Source organism: Cloeon dipterum, chromosome 4, assembly GCF_949628265.1.
Source record: "Cloeon dipterum chromosome 4, ieCloDipt1.1, whole genome shotgun sequence".
Classification (NCBI taxonomy): domain Eukaryota; kingdom Metazoa; phylum Arthropoda; class Insecta; order Ephemeroptera; family Baetidae; genus Cloeon; species Cloeon dipterum.
Window position 1 is genome coordinate 22,395,957 of NC_088789.1, and position 15,003 is coordinate 22,410,959.

The window sequence follows — 15,003 nt, forward strand, 5'->3', positions numbered from 1 at the left end:
GTGGGCTGGGTCCCTGTGCGGCCTGGTGCGCCCATGTTATCCGTTCGCGCTGTTATTGGGACCCGGGTTTCAGCATTCGTGCTAGTGCAGTGCGCGCCCTTCCCGCTCCTCGGACAGGGATAAAAAGAGCAAAAAAATCAATTCATCTTGTGACGTTTTTTGATAAATTATTGGCTCCTACATATAAAATAAAGGATCGGTTTACACTTTTGCACAGCCTTCCTTAACCAAAAGTAAGAGCCAAAAGTTCAGTATATGTGATATCATTTTCGTAAGCGTGTATACCGGATATACAGCTTTGCCTAATGTTCTTCCAACCTGGCGGAGGGCTGTTTTTGCACGTTCAAAATGTTCATCGCGTTGTGCAAGGTTTTCGCAATTTTTATAGGTAGATGCGACTTGTCAGCTTTTTCCACTTGACTTTAACCAAAAGGATCACCCTTTACCGACATGGCAGTCTGCGTCCGTAGCCTTTTACTTGATTTATTTTAAAATTATCGTACTTTTCTTTAAATCAGCAGTGCGACGTCACAACTTAAATTATTACGTGGCTCGCAAGCAACTCCAAATTCCCGGGGAACCATCGTTTTTGCGGCCGTAGCTTGTCCGAATATAACGCTCTTACAATTAGAGTTGTGCGAAAACCGCCTGCAATTTTGGCTACAGAGATGCGACTTGATGGCGGTGTTTCGGGATGTTACACTTATGATATGTAATGACGTGAATTTTAAATATTATGGGACAATCCAGCGGTTCATTGCGCGGGTCCAAATTAAGCAAAAAATCATTGCGGGAGCTCACCTTCCACAGTGCGGTTCTAAATTCTGAATAAATCGCGGAAACCGAAAAATGTTGCTGTGGCGCTGCGCGGCGCCGCACCGTTGCGGCTCTCTGCCAGAGCCAAATCCACTTAAAGGCGCCAATAATTAGCGATGATACCGACAAAACCACTTAAAAACAGTTCTCAGGTGGTGCGACCGGTTGGTGACAGGCGAGGGTGAATAATCGTCGCAGTGTATCGTCAAATGTGACAGAAATCGCAGGAAAAAGCATTAAGAACGCGCCGCAGATAGGATTTCCGGTCGAGTTACCCTGAAAAAGGTCGTTTTGGTATTCCAGGTAAAAGTCGGAAAAAGACCTATCCGATGAGGGGTCGTGGTCGACGATGGGACTAAGGGCAGAATTTAAACACAAATCAACCAAAAATGGTGTGCTTGCGCGCAGGCCGTAAACACGCGCCCTTGTGCACGGCACACTACAGCTGCACCCTGCACATCATCTCCGCGAGCGCAAAACAAAACAAAAAAAAAAACACACAAAATTAATTTTAGCAAAGTTCCAATGATTGAACTGTAAATTTAAGTCACTTGTTACTCCCCCAGTGTGATTCAATGGCCAAAACGGAAACAAATTGGCCAAGGAGGTCAGCGGCGCCCATGTGCTGCTCGTTGGTGTGGAGAGCAATGCCGACTTTTAAAAAATCGCCATATATCGCTTATGTGGGATAGAAAAATACTAACTAGGTTTCGCATCATTGTTCGTGTATTAGAAGACGATTTGGTAGTAATCGTAGCCGAATTATAATTAGTACTAAAAATTCCCATAATTTCCCATGTTATCCATATTATGGGAAAACGAAAAGATAACATTTTTCAAACTTCAAAACTTCACTTGTTCTAGGATTTTGATTTGATATGACAGCTCATATTTAGTCTCAAATAGATTCCAGATCTATTCCTCATCGACTCCAAATCTATTTTTTAAATTTTCTTCCTGGACCCAAGATATTGCCGCCGGAAATAGGAAGGTGTCTAAGCCTGAAAATACAAAAAAATAGTTTTCTTTTTTTTCTATGAGCTCTAAAAATCTGAAAATTGGTTTCTAGACAGGCCCGGACTGGCACCATTTTTTACCGGGGACTGTTGATTTTCGCGGCCCACCGAGCCACCGCGGCCCACTAACCCCCCCCCCCCTCCCCGAACTTTTATAATTTTCAAATGAAATAAAAGGTAGTTTCCTCGGTGGATAGAGAGCAGGGCTGCAAAAGACCGGCATTTAAAAAAAAACAGTGCAGTGGTAAGAACGTTATTTTTTTCAATTTTTTACCATTTTCTTCCAGGCCATGTTTGCATTTCCGTTTTCAATAATTTTCTAATTATTTGCTGATGACCTCGACCTCAAAATTTTTTTAGGGAACTTTTTGGAGAAATTGAGGCAGCAAATATGGCAATTTAAAAGAAAAAAATGTGTACAGTTGAGGAAGATTAGACCACTTTCCACCGAAAATCTTAGATGTCCATAAGGGGAAAATGGAATAAATTCATTTCTTGAATTTCTTGCGCAATAAATTGGTAAAAATTGGGTGGTAGAAACCGTTAAAAACCAGTGGTTGAAAAAATCGGGTGGTGTTATTAATACAAATACAACCCTGATAGCGAGCTGTTCTTTTATCCGCATTTCTACAGAAATAATGTCCTGCTCAGCCCCTAGTCGGGAGAGGAAGCTCATGAATTAGGACTAGAACCAGTAGCCGAAACTAGTTGAGTAGGATATTTTTTCTGTTGTGTAGAAATACGGAAAAATATAAAGCTCGCTATTCACCGAGGAAGCTGCCATTTATTTTCAACAGATTTTTCATTATACGGATTATGCGTATTTTAGTAGATTAGTATATTTATACGACATCAGAAATGTTTGGAGTGACGTCAAATACATCAGTAATCGACCTACTCTGGCCTCATTATTTTGGAAAACTGGGAAAATTTGACAGTTGAATATGGTTGCGCTACTAAAATCTGTGTGTTCCTCAAAATTCACTCTTGTCAGAGGTTCAGAACAATAAATATTTTTTTTCAGATTAATATTACCTTTTTTCCCTTTTGAACAAATCAGTTCGACATTAATTTTTTTCTTGATAATTTTTTAAATATTTGACTTCTAAATAAAAATCGAAACGTATACTAGAGCACTTACATCAGCCAGCCTCGCCAAATCTTGGCCATGCAGGCGCTTTGGTTCTAGCTCGCCAGGCACGCCAGCCGCCGGTCAAAATTTTGAAAATGGAAAAAATAAGTTTTAATTTTCTCGAGTTAGGAACGGTGAAAATTATTCAAATTCGCAGGAAATATAGCATTTATTAGTCTAAAGGAAGTGGCAAGGGTTTGGAGATCGAACTCCCTTCAGGAGACACTCCTCGAATTTTTAACCCTCAAAATTGACTTTTTTCCGGAGTTTTAATTAATTTTCTCGAGTTACAGTTCAATCATTGGAACTTTGCTAAAATTAATTTTGTGTGTTTTTTTTTTGTTTTGTTTTGCGCTCGCGGAGATGATGTGCAGGGTGCAGCTGTAGTGTGCCGTGCACAAGGGCGCGTGTTTACGGCCTGCGCGCAAGCACACCATTTTTGGTTGATTTGTGTTTAAATTCTGCCCTTAGTCCCATCGTCGACCACGACCCCTCATCGGATAGGTCTTTTTCCGACTTTTACCTGGAATACCAAAACGACCTTTTTCAGGGTAACTCGACCGGAAATCCTATCTGCGGCGCGTTCTTAATGCTTTTTCCTGCGATTTCTGTCACATTTGACGATACACTGCGACGATTATTCACCCTCGCCTGTCACCAACCGGTCGCACCACCTGAGAACTGTTTTTAAGTGGTTTTGTCGGTATCATCGCTAATTATTGGCGCCTTTAAGTGGATTTGGCTCTGGCAGAGAGCCGCAACGGTGCGGCGCCGCGCAGCGCCACAGCAACATTTTTCGGTTTCCGCGATTTATTCAGAATTTAGAACCGCACTGTGGAAGGTGAGCTCCCGCAATGATTTTTTGCTTAATTTGGACCCGCGCAATGAACCGCTGGATTGTCCCATAATATTTAAAATTCACGTCATTACATATCATAAGTGTAACATCCCGAAACACCGCCATCAAGTCGCATCTCTGTAGCCAAAATTGCAGGCGGTTTTCGCACAACTCTAATTGTAAGAGCGTTATATTCGGACAAGCTACGGCCGCAAAAACGATGGTTCCCCGGGAATTTGGAGTTGCTTGCGAGCCACGTAATAATTTAAGTTGTGACGTCGCACTGCTGATTTAAAGAAAAGTACGATAATTTTAAAATAAATCAAGTAAAAGGCTACGGACGCAGACTGCCATGTCGGTAAAGGGTGATCCTTTTGGTTAAAGTCAAGTGGAAAAAGCTGACAAGTCGCATCTACCTATAAAAATTGCGAAAACCTTGCACAACGCGATGAACATTTTGAACGTGCAAAAACAGCCCTCCGCCAGGTTGGAAGAACATTAGGCAAAGCTGTATATCCGGTATACACGCTTACGAAAATGATATCACATATACTGAACTTTTGGCTCTCCCTAGAAATACGGATGCAATCAAACATGTGAAGTCATGACTGTTTTAAAAAATAATGTTCCTAAAATTATTGAACCAATGGTAAGCCTGTGATATGATGATGAGAGATATTATGCCGCCAAAACTCTATTTTGAGGGGAAATGCGGTGGAACACAATGCTAAAATTCGTGTCCTAAGCGGACGATGCGGTGACCAAGCTGAAAAATCTTGATATGGGCAAAACAACCAAACGAACATTCCACGTAAATGCAAAAATAGGAAGCATATTAAAAGGGTACGAGTTTGCAATTACGCAACGGCAAACAAACAAGATAGCATAACTTTCATTTTGATACTGTTTTAAAACGCATACTTTCTTTCATGTATGTACAGTATAAATATTTAGCCTAAAAAATTGTCCGCAGCGTAAACAATTTTACTCAAAAATTAAATATACTACCCCCATTGAACTCGTCTCGATCTCCTCTGACCGGCTGAATGGTTTAGGGGTGGTCACCCTATATACACCCTAAGCTTCTATACTTCAATCACCTCGTAAAAAAGTAAAACATTTTATAATTCTGGATTATTGTTTTAATAAATATTTTAATTAAAAATATTTTCCTATTAAAAGAAGGGACAGGGTAGGGTGCAACATGGTGATAATTTAATTGAAATTTTTGGATAATTTCGATAATTTTAGGTATTTTTAAGCCCAGAGCATGTATGGTAACATGGTTTTTTTTATCAAAATTGTAGCAATCGGGTTGAAAGGGAATGAAGGAAAGCATCCCCTAAACACTTTGGCTCATTAGTTCAGGTGAGGACGAGTCTAACGGTGGTTAGTTTTTGCAATTCTGATGTTTAGAACTCGAGATTTGGAAGTGCAAACTGCCCTAAAAATCGATTTTTTAAAAAATATTTCAATATACAAAAAAATCCAGACTGGGATATTTTTTTTTTAAAATCCGTACGTTGTATTTTTTTTAAATTGCAAAATTGGTGAACTCTGATAGAAACTTAGACGATCGACTATTTTTATCTGTGCTCTATTTCTTTCCAAAAATATGAAATCTTCAAGAATCATGGAAAATTATTACGATTGAAACCGACTTAAAATCGCCTATAACCAAAAATCGTCTAAACCCGCCTAACTAAAGCACACCCTTTCATATAGATGGTCTTTCTCTCATTTCGATCACCATATTCTAACTACTTCAAAATTGGGCGCACTTTTCACGAATATTGGAACAGATTAAATATCTAAAACAATCACTTTTTTTGTATCGCATTAAAATTTATATCATGAAAAGATAACAGAGAAAACAGGTATATTAATGACGGTACTGAAAAGGAAAACAGAATAAAATAATGGAACAGATAAAGGACAGAACAGGCAAAAACTTTACGCTCTAAAATATACCCTCGGAAATGGAAATCCCCGTAAACGAACTGTTCAATCAAAAGGTCACTCTGTAGTGTACGTCTCAACACAGGGAAAATCTGTATCATTGAAATCAGTAGAGGCCGGCTGGGTTTGTAAAATTCGAACATTTCACATTAGCTCATAGTTTGGAATTTTCTTACTAAATTTTCAGACGGTATGACTAATTACAATTCAAAGCCAATATTATAATAAAAACTGGCAACAGATGAAGATATTTTTGAAATTAAACTCCAATCAGGACAAACCAAAGAATTTTTAATCCTCAAAATAGACACATTTTCGGAGTTTTATTTAATTTTCTCGAGTTAGGAACGGTGAAATTCATTCAAACTCGCAAGAAATATTGCATTTATTAGTCTAAAGGAAGTGGCAAGGGTTTGGAGATCGAACTCCCTTCAGGAGACACTCCTCGAATTTTTAACCCTCAAAATTGACTTTTTTCCGGAGTTTTAATTAATTTTCTCGAGTTAGGAACGGTGAAATTGGATCAATCTCGCAGGAAATATTGCTTTTATTGGTTTAAATAAATTAAAAAGGGTTTGGAGATCGAACTCCCTTCAGGAGCCACCCCTCGAATTTTTAACCCTCAAAATTGACCCTTTTCCGGAGTTTTAATTAATTTTCTCGAGTTAGGAACGGTGAAAATTATTCAAACTCGCAGGAAATATTGCTTTTATCGGTTTAAATAAATTAAAAAGGGTTTGGAGATCGAACTCCCTTCAGGAGACACTCCTCGAATTTTTAACCCTCAAAATTGACTTTTTTCCGGAGTTTTAATTAATTTTCTCGAGTTAGGAACGGTGAAATTGGATCAAACTCGCAGGAAATATTGCTTTTATTGGTTTAAATAAATTAAAAAGGGTTTGGAGATCGAACTCCCTTCAGGAGCAACCCCTCGAATTTTTACCCTCAAAATTGACCCTTTTCCGGAGTTTTAATTAATTTTCTCGAGTTAGGAACGGTGAAAATTATTCAAATTCGCAGGAAATATAGCATTTATTAGTCTAAAGGAAGTGGCAAGGGTTTGGAGATCGAACTCCCTTCAGGAGACACTCCTCGAATTTTTAACCCTCAAAATTGACTTTTTTCCGGAGTTTTAATTAATTTTCTCGAGTTAGGAACGGTGAAATTGGATCAAACTCGCAGGAAATATTGCTTTTATCGGTTTAAATAAATTAAAAAGGGTTTGGAGATCGAACTCCCTTCAGGAGCAACCCCTCGAATTTTTACCCTCAAAATTGACCCTTTTCCGGAGTTTTAATTAATTTTCTCGAGTTAGGAACGGTGAAAATTATTCAAATTCGCAGGAAATATAGCATTTATTAGTCTAAAGGAAGTGGCAAGGGTTTGGAGATCGAACTCCCTTCAGGAGACACTCCTCGAATTTTTAACCCTCAAAATTGACTTTTTTCCGGAGTTTTAATTAATTTTCTCGAGTTAGGAACGGTGAAATTGGATCAAACTCGCAGGAAATATTGCTTTTATCGGTTTAAATTAATTAAAAAGGGTTTGGAGATCGAACTCCCTTCAGGAGCAACCCCTCGAATTTTTACCCTCAAAATTGACCCTTTTCCGGAGTTTTAATTAATTTTCTCGAGTTAGGAACGGTGAAAATTATTCAAACTCGCAGGAAATATTGCATTTATTAGTCTAAAGGAAGTGGCAAGGGTTTGGAGATCGAACTCCCTTCAGGAGACACTCCTCGAATTTTTAACCCTCAAAATTGACTTTTTTCCGGAGTTTTAATTAATTTTCTCGAGTTAGGAACGGTGAAATTCATTCAAACTCGCAGGAAATATTGCTTTTATTGGTTTAAATTAATTAAAAAGGGTTTGGAGATCGAACTCCCTTCAGGAGCAACCCCTCGAATTTTTACCCTCAAAATTGACCCTTTTCCGGAGTTTTAATTAATTTTCTCAAGTTAGGAACGGTGAAATTGGATCAAACTCGCAGGAAATATTGCTTTTATTGGTTTAAATAAATTAAAAAGGGTTATGAGATCGAACTCCCTTCAGGAGACACTCCTCGAATTTTTAACCCTCAAAATTGACTTTTTTCCGGAGTTTTAATTAATTTTCTCAAGTTAGGAACGGTGAAATTCATTCAAACTCGCAGGAAATATTGCTTTTATTGGTTTAAATTAATTAAAAAGGGTTTGGAGATCGAACTCCCTTCAGGAGCCACCCCTCGAATTTTTAACCCTCAAAATTGACCCTTTTCCGGAGTTTTAATTAATTTTCTCGAGTTAGGAACGGTGAAAATTATTCAAACTCGCAGGAAATATTGCTTTTATCGGTTTAAATAAATTAAAAAGGGTTTCGAGATCGAACTCCCTTCAGGAGCCACCCCTCGAATTTTTAACCCTCAAAATTGACTTTTTTCCGGAGTTTTAATTAATTTTCTCGAGTTAGGAACGGTGAAAATTATTCAAACTCGCAGGAAATATTGCTTTTATCGGTTTAAATAAATTAAAAAGGGTTTGGAGATCGAACTCCCTTCAGGAACCACCCCTTGAATTTTAAGCCCTTAATTTGCACCCTTTTCTTTTGCTCAAATTTTTATTTTACGAATAAGAGTTGCATTTTACTTCACTTGGGCAGTATCCGATTCTCCCCCATCCCTTAAATTTATGCGTACGACCCTCTTTTTGTTTTAGAAATTTTAGGTTGGCAGCATTGCTGAAAAAGCGGCTATCTTCTCGCGAGCGGCTAACTCGAGCGGCCAACTTCACATTCGTGCGTCTACCAACGTGACAATAGTACAGTACAGGAACGATGCTGCCAACCATATTTTAAACGAAAGTGATGAAAAATCCCATTACGAAACTCGTTCTAAATATTAAAAATACTTTCCACGCATCCTATTATTGTTTTTGTTTATATTAAGCTCTAAGTTTGGAAATTGAAGGAAATTTAATTGGAAATTCTGGAATCGTCAATTATTTGTTATAAATATAGACCGACGGTGCGCATGCGTGATTTCATCTCCAGCTGGTTCTGGTGGGTCATGGCATTTTTGCATTGGAACAGCCTGCCTCTTGTTTTTCTTTATTTTGCGACGACTTGGGTTCCGTCCTTTGACTGCGGTAGCCGATTATTTGCCTTAAACTCTTCCTCATAATGTGACACGTAAGTTCTTGATGAAAATTAGACAAATTAGGCCTGGTGGTTTGAGATGACATAATTATTATGATTTTTCTTTTACACGCCTATGTAAAATAATTGTGTGCTTTTCGGTTTAAGGAATTTCGCGATGGTTGCCAAAGAAACGCGTGTTCACATGTCTCATTAAGTCCGTGTCCTAGTTTTGCCTAGCCACAATGGTGGTTTTAATCGTTTTAAAAGTTTTATTTCATAACCTTAATTTGTACGACGTGCTCTCCATTGCACTTTTTTAAATTCTTTAACTTTAAGGAACCATCACTTTTGCGGTAGTATAATTTTTCATGGAAGGCTGTAGTCAAATATGACCTTCCTTTTCCAAGGAATCCGATTTCAAAACCGGTTGAGCTCAATGGAGTTGAAAATAAGCCAACGAAGGTCGCTAATTATGATACCTCATTATGCAAGGTCGCACAGTGACAATAATTTATGAGAAACCGCGGTGTATGTAGATACTCCTCGCAACAATATATCATGGAAACATGCAAATATCCTAGATTTGATATCACATGCCGCTTAGTTCATATGCCTATCAATAATCTTTATCGTGAGAGGTATTTATTTTTTCTTGCTCAATGCAAGTGTACCGACTGTTGTTGCGTTTGGGTTGCTTGCAATTCATTCATACATAATTATGATGTTTGCGCTAATTATCAACTCACACTTTGATTGATAATTCGTACAATATATATTTGCTGTGCGGGATGCGAGATAAGGAAGGTTTTGTGTGCCAAGTCCAAAGTCGTATCGGAACCTGTTCAAATAGGCGACTTGCAAAAGCATTATTGTTGCGAGAGATTGGGTTGTTAGGGAAACTCGATTATGCATAACACATGCGAGATTGCTGAAGTGGCAGAAAAAAATGCCAAGCAAGCGTGAATTCCTTCTTAGGATTTTGTTTTCATTCGCTTAAGCAGCGTCCTCATCATTTTTATCTGCACCGTTTCTAGATCTATCCTTTTTTACTTACTTTGCATTTTTTGTAAACAATTTTTATTCGAACAAAGTCATTTCAGGTTGACGCTGTAAAATGAAGCGGCCCAACGATGGCCACAGCTCTGCTACAACCGAGGCAGAACAGCACAAGGTACGGCGATTTTTTTTCTGATGAGGCAATTAATTAGAGATTAATTATTGCGTTTCAGCCGCTGGGCACTGCCTCGCAAGTTCTCACTAGTCTTGCCGCCGGAGCCATGGCCGGCGCCCTCGCCAAAACCACCATTGCACCGCTTGACAGAACAAAAATTAATTTCCAAGTAAGACAATTTTTACTGTAGGCGGTATGGTAATTTTAGAACGAAGCTTTACTCCATTTAACTGTGTATCGCAGTTGATTATTTTTCTGTTATGTTAAATTAAAATGTTGCGCCAGCAATTTTTAATGAAAATTATAGGATAGAAGGGTGGAAATGGAATAGAGTGGATTTCTTTACCAACGGTCTTAATACCTAACCTATCAATGGTAAACCACCTCCTATTTTGAAGGATCACCTGGTGCACGGAGGGGGTGTAATTTTTTAAATTTAAATTGGAAAGAAAAGACAATGTTCCAGTCAGGAATTTTCAGTGTTGTTCCTTGTAAGGAAATTAGAAAACAGGAATTTTGAAAACAGTACCATATTTCTTGTTTAAAAATATTTATTGTTCATTAAAAATACACTGTTAAAATGAAAAATTTGAATATTTACTTTAACAATGCTCTTTTTTATTATGTATTACAGATTGTAGAACACATTATATTTTATCAACTGCTTATTGCATCTAACAATTCTAATAATTTTCAACCGTCGCCCCTGTAATGATCCACTTAAATTGGTTCCCCTCACTCTTCTCCTAATGTGCATTGACCTTTATTTATCTCTGTTTATTTTTTGTTCATCCTCGTTGCTAATTTTTTTCTTTCTCTCCTTAGAATAATTTAAAAATAAAAACATTATTTTCCACAGATCAATCAAGCACCATACTCAGCGCGCCAAGCATTGAATTTCTTGGCGAAAAGCTACCAAAGAGAGGGACTGATCAGCTTGTGGAGAGGAAACTCGGCGACGATGGCCAGGATCATCCCTTACGCAGCGATTCAGTTCTCAGCACACGAGCAGTGGAAACAGGTCCTGGGCGTCGACCAAGACAAAGTCAGAAAGTGAGAATTTCACGCTTTGTTCGGCTCGTACTCATATGTGGTTGCAGAACGAGTTCTTGGCGCCGCTTCCTCTCCGGTTCGCTAGCCGGCGTGACGTCGCAGTCCCTTACTTACCCTTTGGACATGGCCAGAGCGCGAATGGCTGTCACCCAGAAGGAACAATACAGCAGCATTAGTCATGTGAGCTATTTTTGTACTAAATAAATAAATGCCTATGACTGATATTTTGAATTCCTTCCAGATGTTTGTTAGAATTTGGAGGGAAGAAGGGCCACGAACACTCTACAGAGGCTACTGCGCCACTATTTTGGGCGTCATCCCCTACGCCGGGACTTCTTTCTACACTTATGAAACCCTCAAAGCCTTACACATGGGTGAGTTGCATTTCCTTATTGCCTGATTTTTTGCCAGTCCATTTCCACCTTTCTGTTGCTCCAGAATTTGATACTTTAGTTTAAATTAAAACCAAAAAGCAAACTTTCTAGCAATAAAACTGGAGCTTCATGCTAGTCTGCACTTTTTTCCACTACCCTATTTTAGGAAACAAAAATACTTGCAATGATTCGTAAGGTTTTCACTAACAGTAAATTGCAAATTTCTGTTCAGTATAACCTGATGATTTATTTTGTGTATTTTGCTCAATTCACAACTAGGTGATAATATTTATGCCAAACAAAGATGAAGCCCATGTTTTATTCCTACATTGAAAAAAACATCATCATCTGTTAGTGTCCTTAAGAAATAAAGTATTGCGGTTTTGTGAAATTTTTTGGACTGAATTAATTGCTGATTTGAACATCAACTTCAAGTTGCTGAAAAAACTCCATTCATTACACTAACTTTTGAGCCAAACAGGGTTGCAAAAATCCCGCATTTAAAAAATGCAGTGCATTGTGTTAATGAGGAATGATACTGCAAAAGCCTGGAAAATGCTGCCAATGTATAAACTCATCCCTTAGGATTCAGTTAATTGACCTAAGGAGCGCTGTAATTTTTTTTAGAAAATTGGCTGGAAAATTATTGTGTTTCTCAAATGGCAATGGCTGTCTCCTTACTTGAAATCCGATTTAATTTCAAAACCAAGAGTTTCCCCAATAAGTAGCATACACCGTTGGACAGATCTCGACGAGAGGAATCGGAATATGCCAAGAAAATATGTTCAAGCACTCTAAATTTTGGAGAAAATTGGCAAAATTTGAATTTTTACTGTAGGAAGGTCCTTTTTTACTATTGCACATTGTTGAACAAATTGTTTATCGATCAGTTGTTTATGGCATCCAACAATTCAACTAATTTTCAATTGTTGCCCTGTCTCATTCCACTTCAAGTGTTAAAACCCGTTTTTTCCAACTTTTACTAGTTTCTTGCAGGCTATGTTTGCACCTCAGTTTTTTTATAATTATTTGCTATGATTTCTACTTGAAAAATATTTAACCTTTTGGAGAAATTGAGGCAGCAAATAGCATTTTAAAAGAAAAAAATATGCACATTAAAGGAAATTTTGACCACTCCAATCGCTAATTTTAGATTTAGATAGGGGGAAAGGAATAAACTCATTTCTTGCGCAAGAAATTGGTACAAATTGAGTGGTAAAAACCGTTAAAAAACCAGTTGTTGAGCAAATAATGCAACTCTGGAGACAAATATTTCACAAATAATATTATGTTGTTGGCCTGGCCACATTTACTTTTATGTACTACAGTTGTTTTAGTTAAGGGTTTCACTGATATATTAAATTAAAAATAAAAAATATTTCTCATATTAAAATATCAATGAAAGAAACAAATTTTGTAAGTGTGATGAAGTAAGAAAACACAAGACTTAAACCAAAATACTTTTTTTTAAGAAAAAATTGCTTAAGTTTTGGTTGTTTGTAATATAATCATTTCCAATGTAGGAAGACAGTTGTCGTCATTTGGAAATCATGCTTACAAGGCAGACACTTTCCTAAAAAAAAAATACAGCGCAACCAGAGTCAATTTTGGCTTTAACTGAATCCTCATTGGTAATTTTATGCATTCGCAGCAACGAATTTTTGTTTTGTTTTGCAGTATGAATCCTTTCAGATTAAAATTTAATGTAATGTTCTCAAGCCAATGTATTTTTGCACATTTTAAATTTAGCATGTGATGGCAAAATTTCTTGTGAATTTCCTTCTATCTAAGGAATAATGGTCATGTTTTTTGTATATAAAATCTCTTCTAACCACTTGATTCCAGAGTACTGGGGGACAAGCGGCACAAACCCATTTGAGAAACTGTTATTCGGCGCCGTGGCAGGACTGATCGGGCAGACATCATCTTATCCGCTAGACATTGTGAGACGCAGAATGCAGACTTCCCCTATCGCCAACAGTCAATACCAAACAATTAGGGGCACGCTAATCAAAGTGTACATGTAAGTTCTGGTGCATTCGCCTCGCAACTTATGTTAATTTTTTGTGTGCTTTCAGGGAGGAAGGTCTGAAGAACGGGCTCTTCAAGGGTCTCAGCATGAACTGGATCAAGGGCCCTGTCGCCGTGGGAATCAGCTTCTCGACCTTCGACACTATGCAGTACTATCTGCGTAAAGCCCTCAATTACGCCGATCTTTAGTCAACCAAATCAATTGATTGTGTCTGTGATGAAAGACTTTTATAAAAGTGGTGCACGAGGAGACGAACGACAATAATAATACAATCTTGCATAGTGTAGCAGTTTGCTTGTGCCTTTCGTGCCATATTTTGTTTTTGCCAGTATATTTATTTGTAATTGTTTTGGTACATACAACCAAAATTGTTATGTTTAAAAATTATAATGCCACCATCTTCCCATAAACCGCCATAAGCCCATCTATGCCAATTTAAAAGCGAGATGCTTTCTTACATTAATTACAAATCTTAAGTTCTCCCGTTTAAAAAATACAAAGGCCGCTGCAAGAAATTGATTACCAGTAGAACAAAACTAAGATAAATATATCTTCTGAAACAGTGAGAACATGTACCACCATCGTTGTTTCGTGGAAAATTGTTTTATTTTCAATAAATTTTATGGATTATTTGAAATAGCATGGATTTTGCTCTCTCTCCTAATGAAATTTCATTCATATTTGAGCGTTTGATCTTGTTTTAATCTTGTTGTCCATTTAGCAATAATTATTATTTTCTAACTTGTATAATAATAATAATTGATTTTTATGAGAAAATTATCAGGGATTTCCAAGGAAACTCGAAGGCATTGGTGAAACCATATTGAGCTCTTTACTCTAATATGTGATGCAAAATATGGTGGAAATTTTTCGATTCCTTGAATTTCTAGAAAAAAATGAACATGTTTAAGACTTCAAAATTGATTTTTTTTATCTATTTGGCTGAAATTTGGTTATAAGATAAGACACATTTTGATTACGCAAATCCAATAGTGGGTTACATCATGTTAAGAATTTATAACCTTTGGAGCCTTTAACTCGATTGCAATTAACTGATTTTTTTAATCAGAAATTTTCCTCTGGATATTATAATATCTATTAAAATCTTAAATCGTTTATACTAAAAATTTCAATAATTTCACTAAAAACCTTAAATTCGTTTGGAAAAATTTCCATTTAGAGTGACAGATTTTTCAAAAACATAAACAACTGAAGGGGCAGATTAATTGGTTTTGTCGCCTGTTAAATTCTTATCATTTTCCATTTTCTTTTTTGAGGATTTCTTTCATTTTGAGTTCCTGAGAATCGATCAAATAAAATCTATTATAATAATTCATATTTCAATTAAAAATCAATAGTTTATAATTTATAATTGGACACAAATAATATTAAAAGAAGTCATTTATTTAGCTGTTAGTATAAACATACACAGGATTAATATACTTGTATTTTCCAAATAAGGGGTTGCTTTTGTTAATCTAACTTGCTGTGTCCAGCGG

At 37.1% G+C, this 15,003-nt stretch overlaps 1 protein-coding gene across 1 annotated transcript; it reads left to right on the plus strand.

The window, feature by feature from the left end:
* Nucleotides 1–8,770: 8,770 nt before the first annotated feature.
* DPCoAC (dephosphocoenzyme A carrier) lies at nt 8,771–14,141 on the plus strand. Its single transcript, XM_065489890.1, has 8 exons — nt 8,771–8,925; nt 9,975–10,045; nt 10,104–10,214; nt 10,905–11,098; nt 11,146–11,278; nt 11,340–11,472; nt 13,318–13,495; nt 13,551–14,141. Exons 2-8 carry the CDS (start codon nt 9,989–9,991, stop codon nt 13,690–13,692), a joined length of 948 nt encoding a protein of 315 aa, XP_065345962.1. The 5' UTR covers nt 8,771–8,925; nt 9,975–9,988; the 3' UTR covers nt 13,693–14,141.
* The last annotated feature ends 862 nt before the right edge of the window (nt 14,142–15,003 follow it).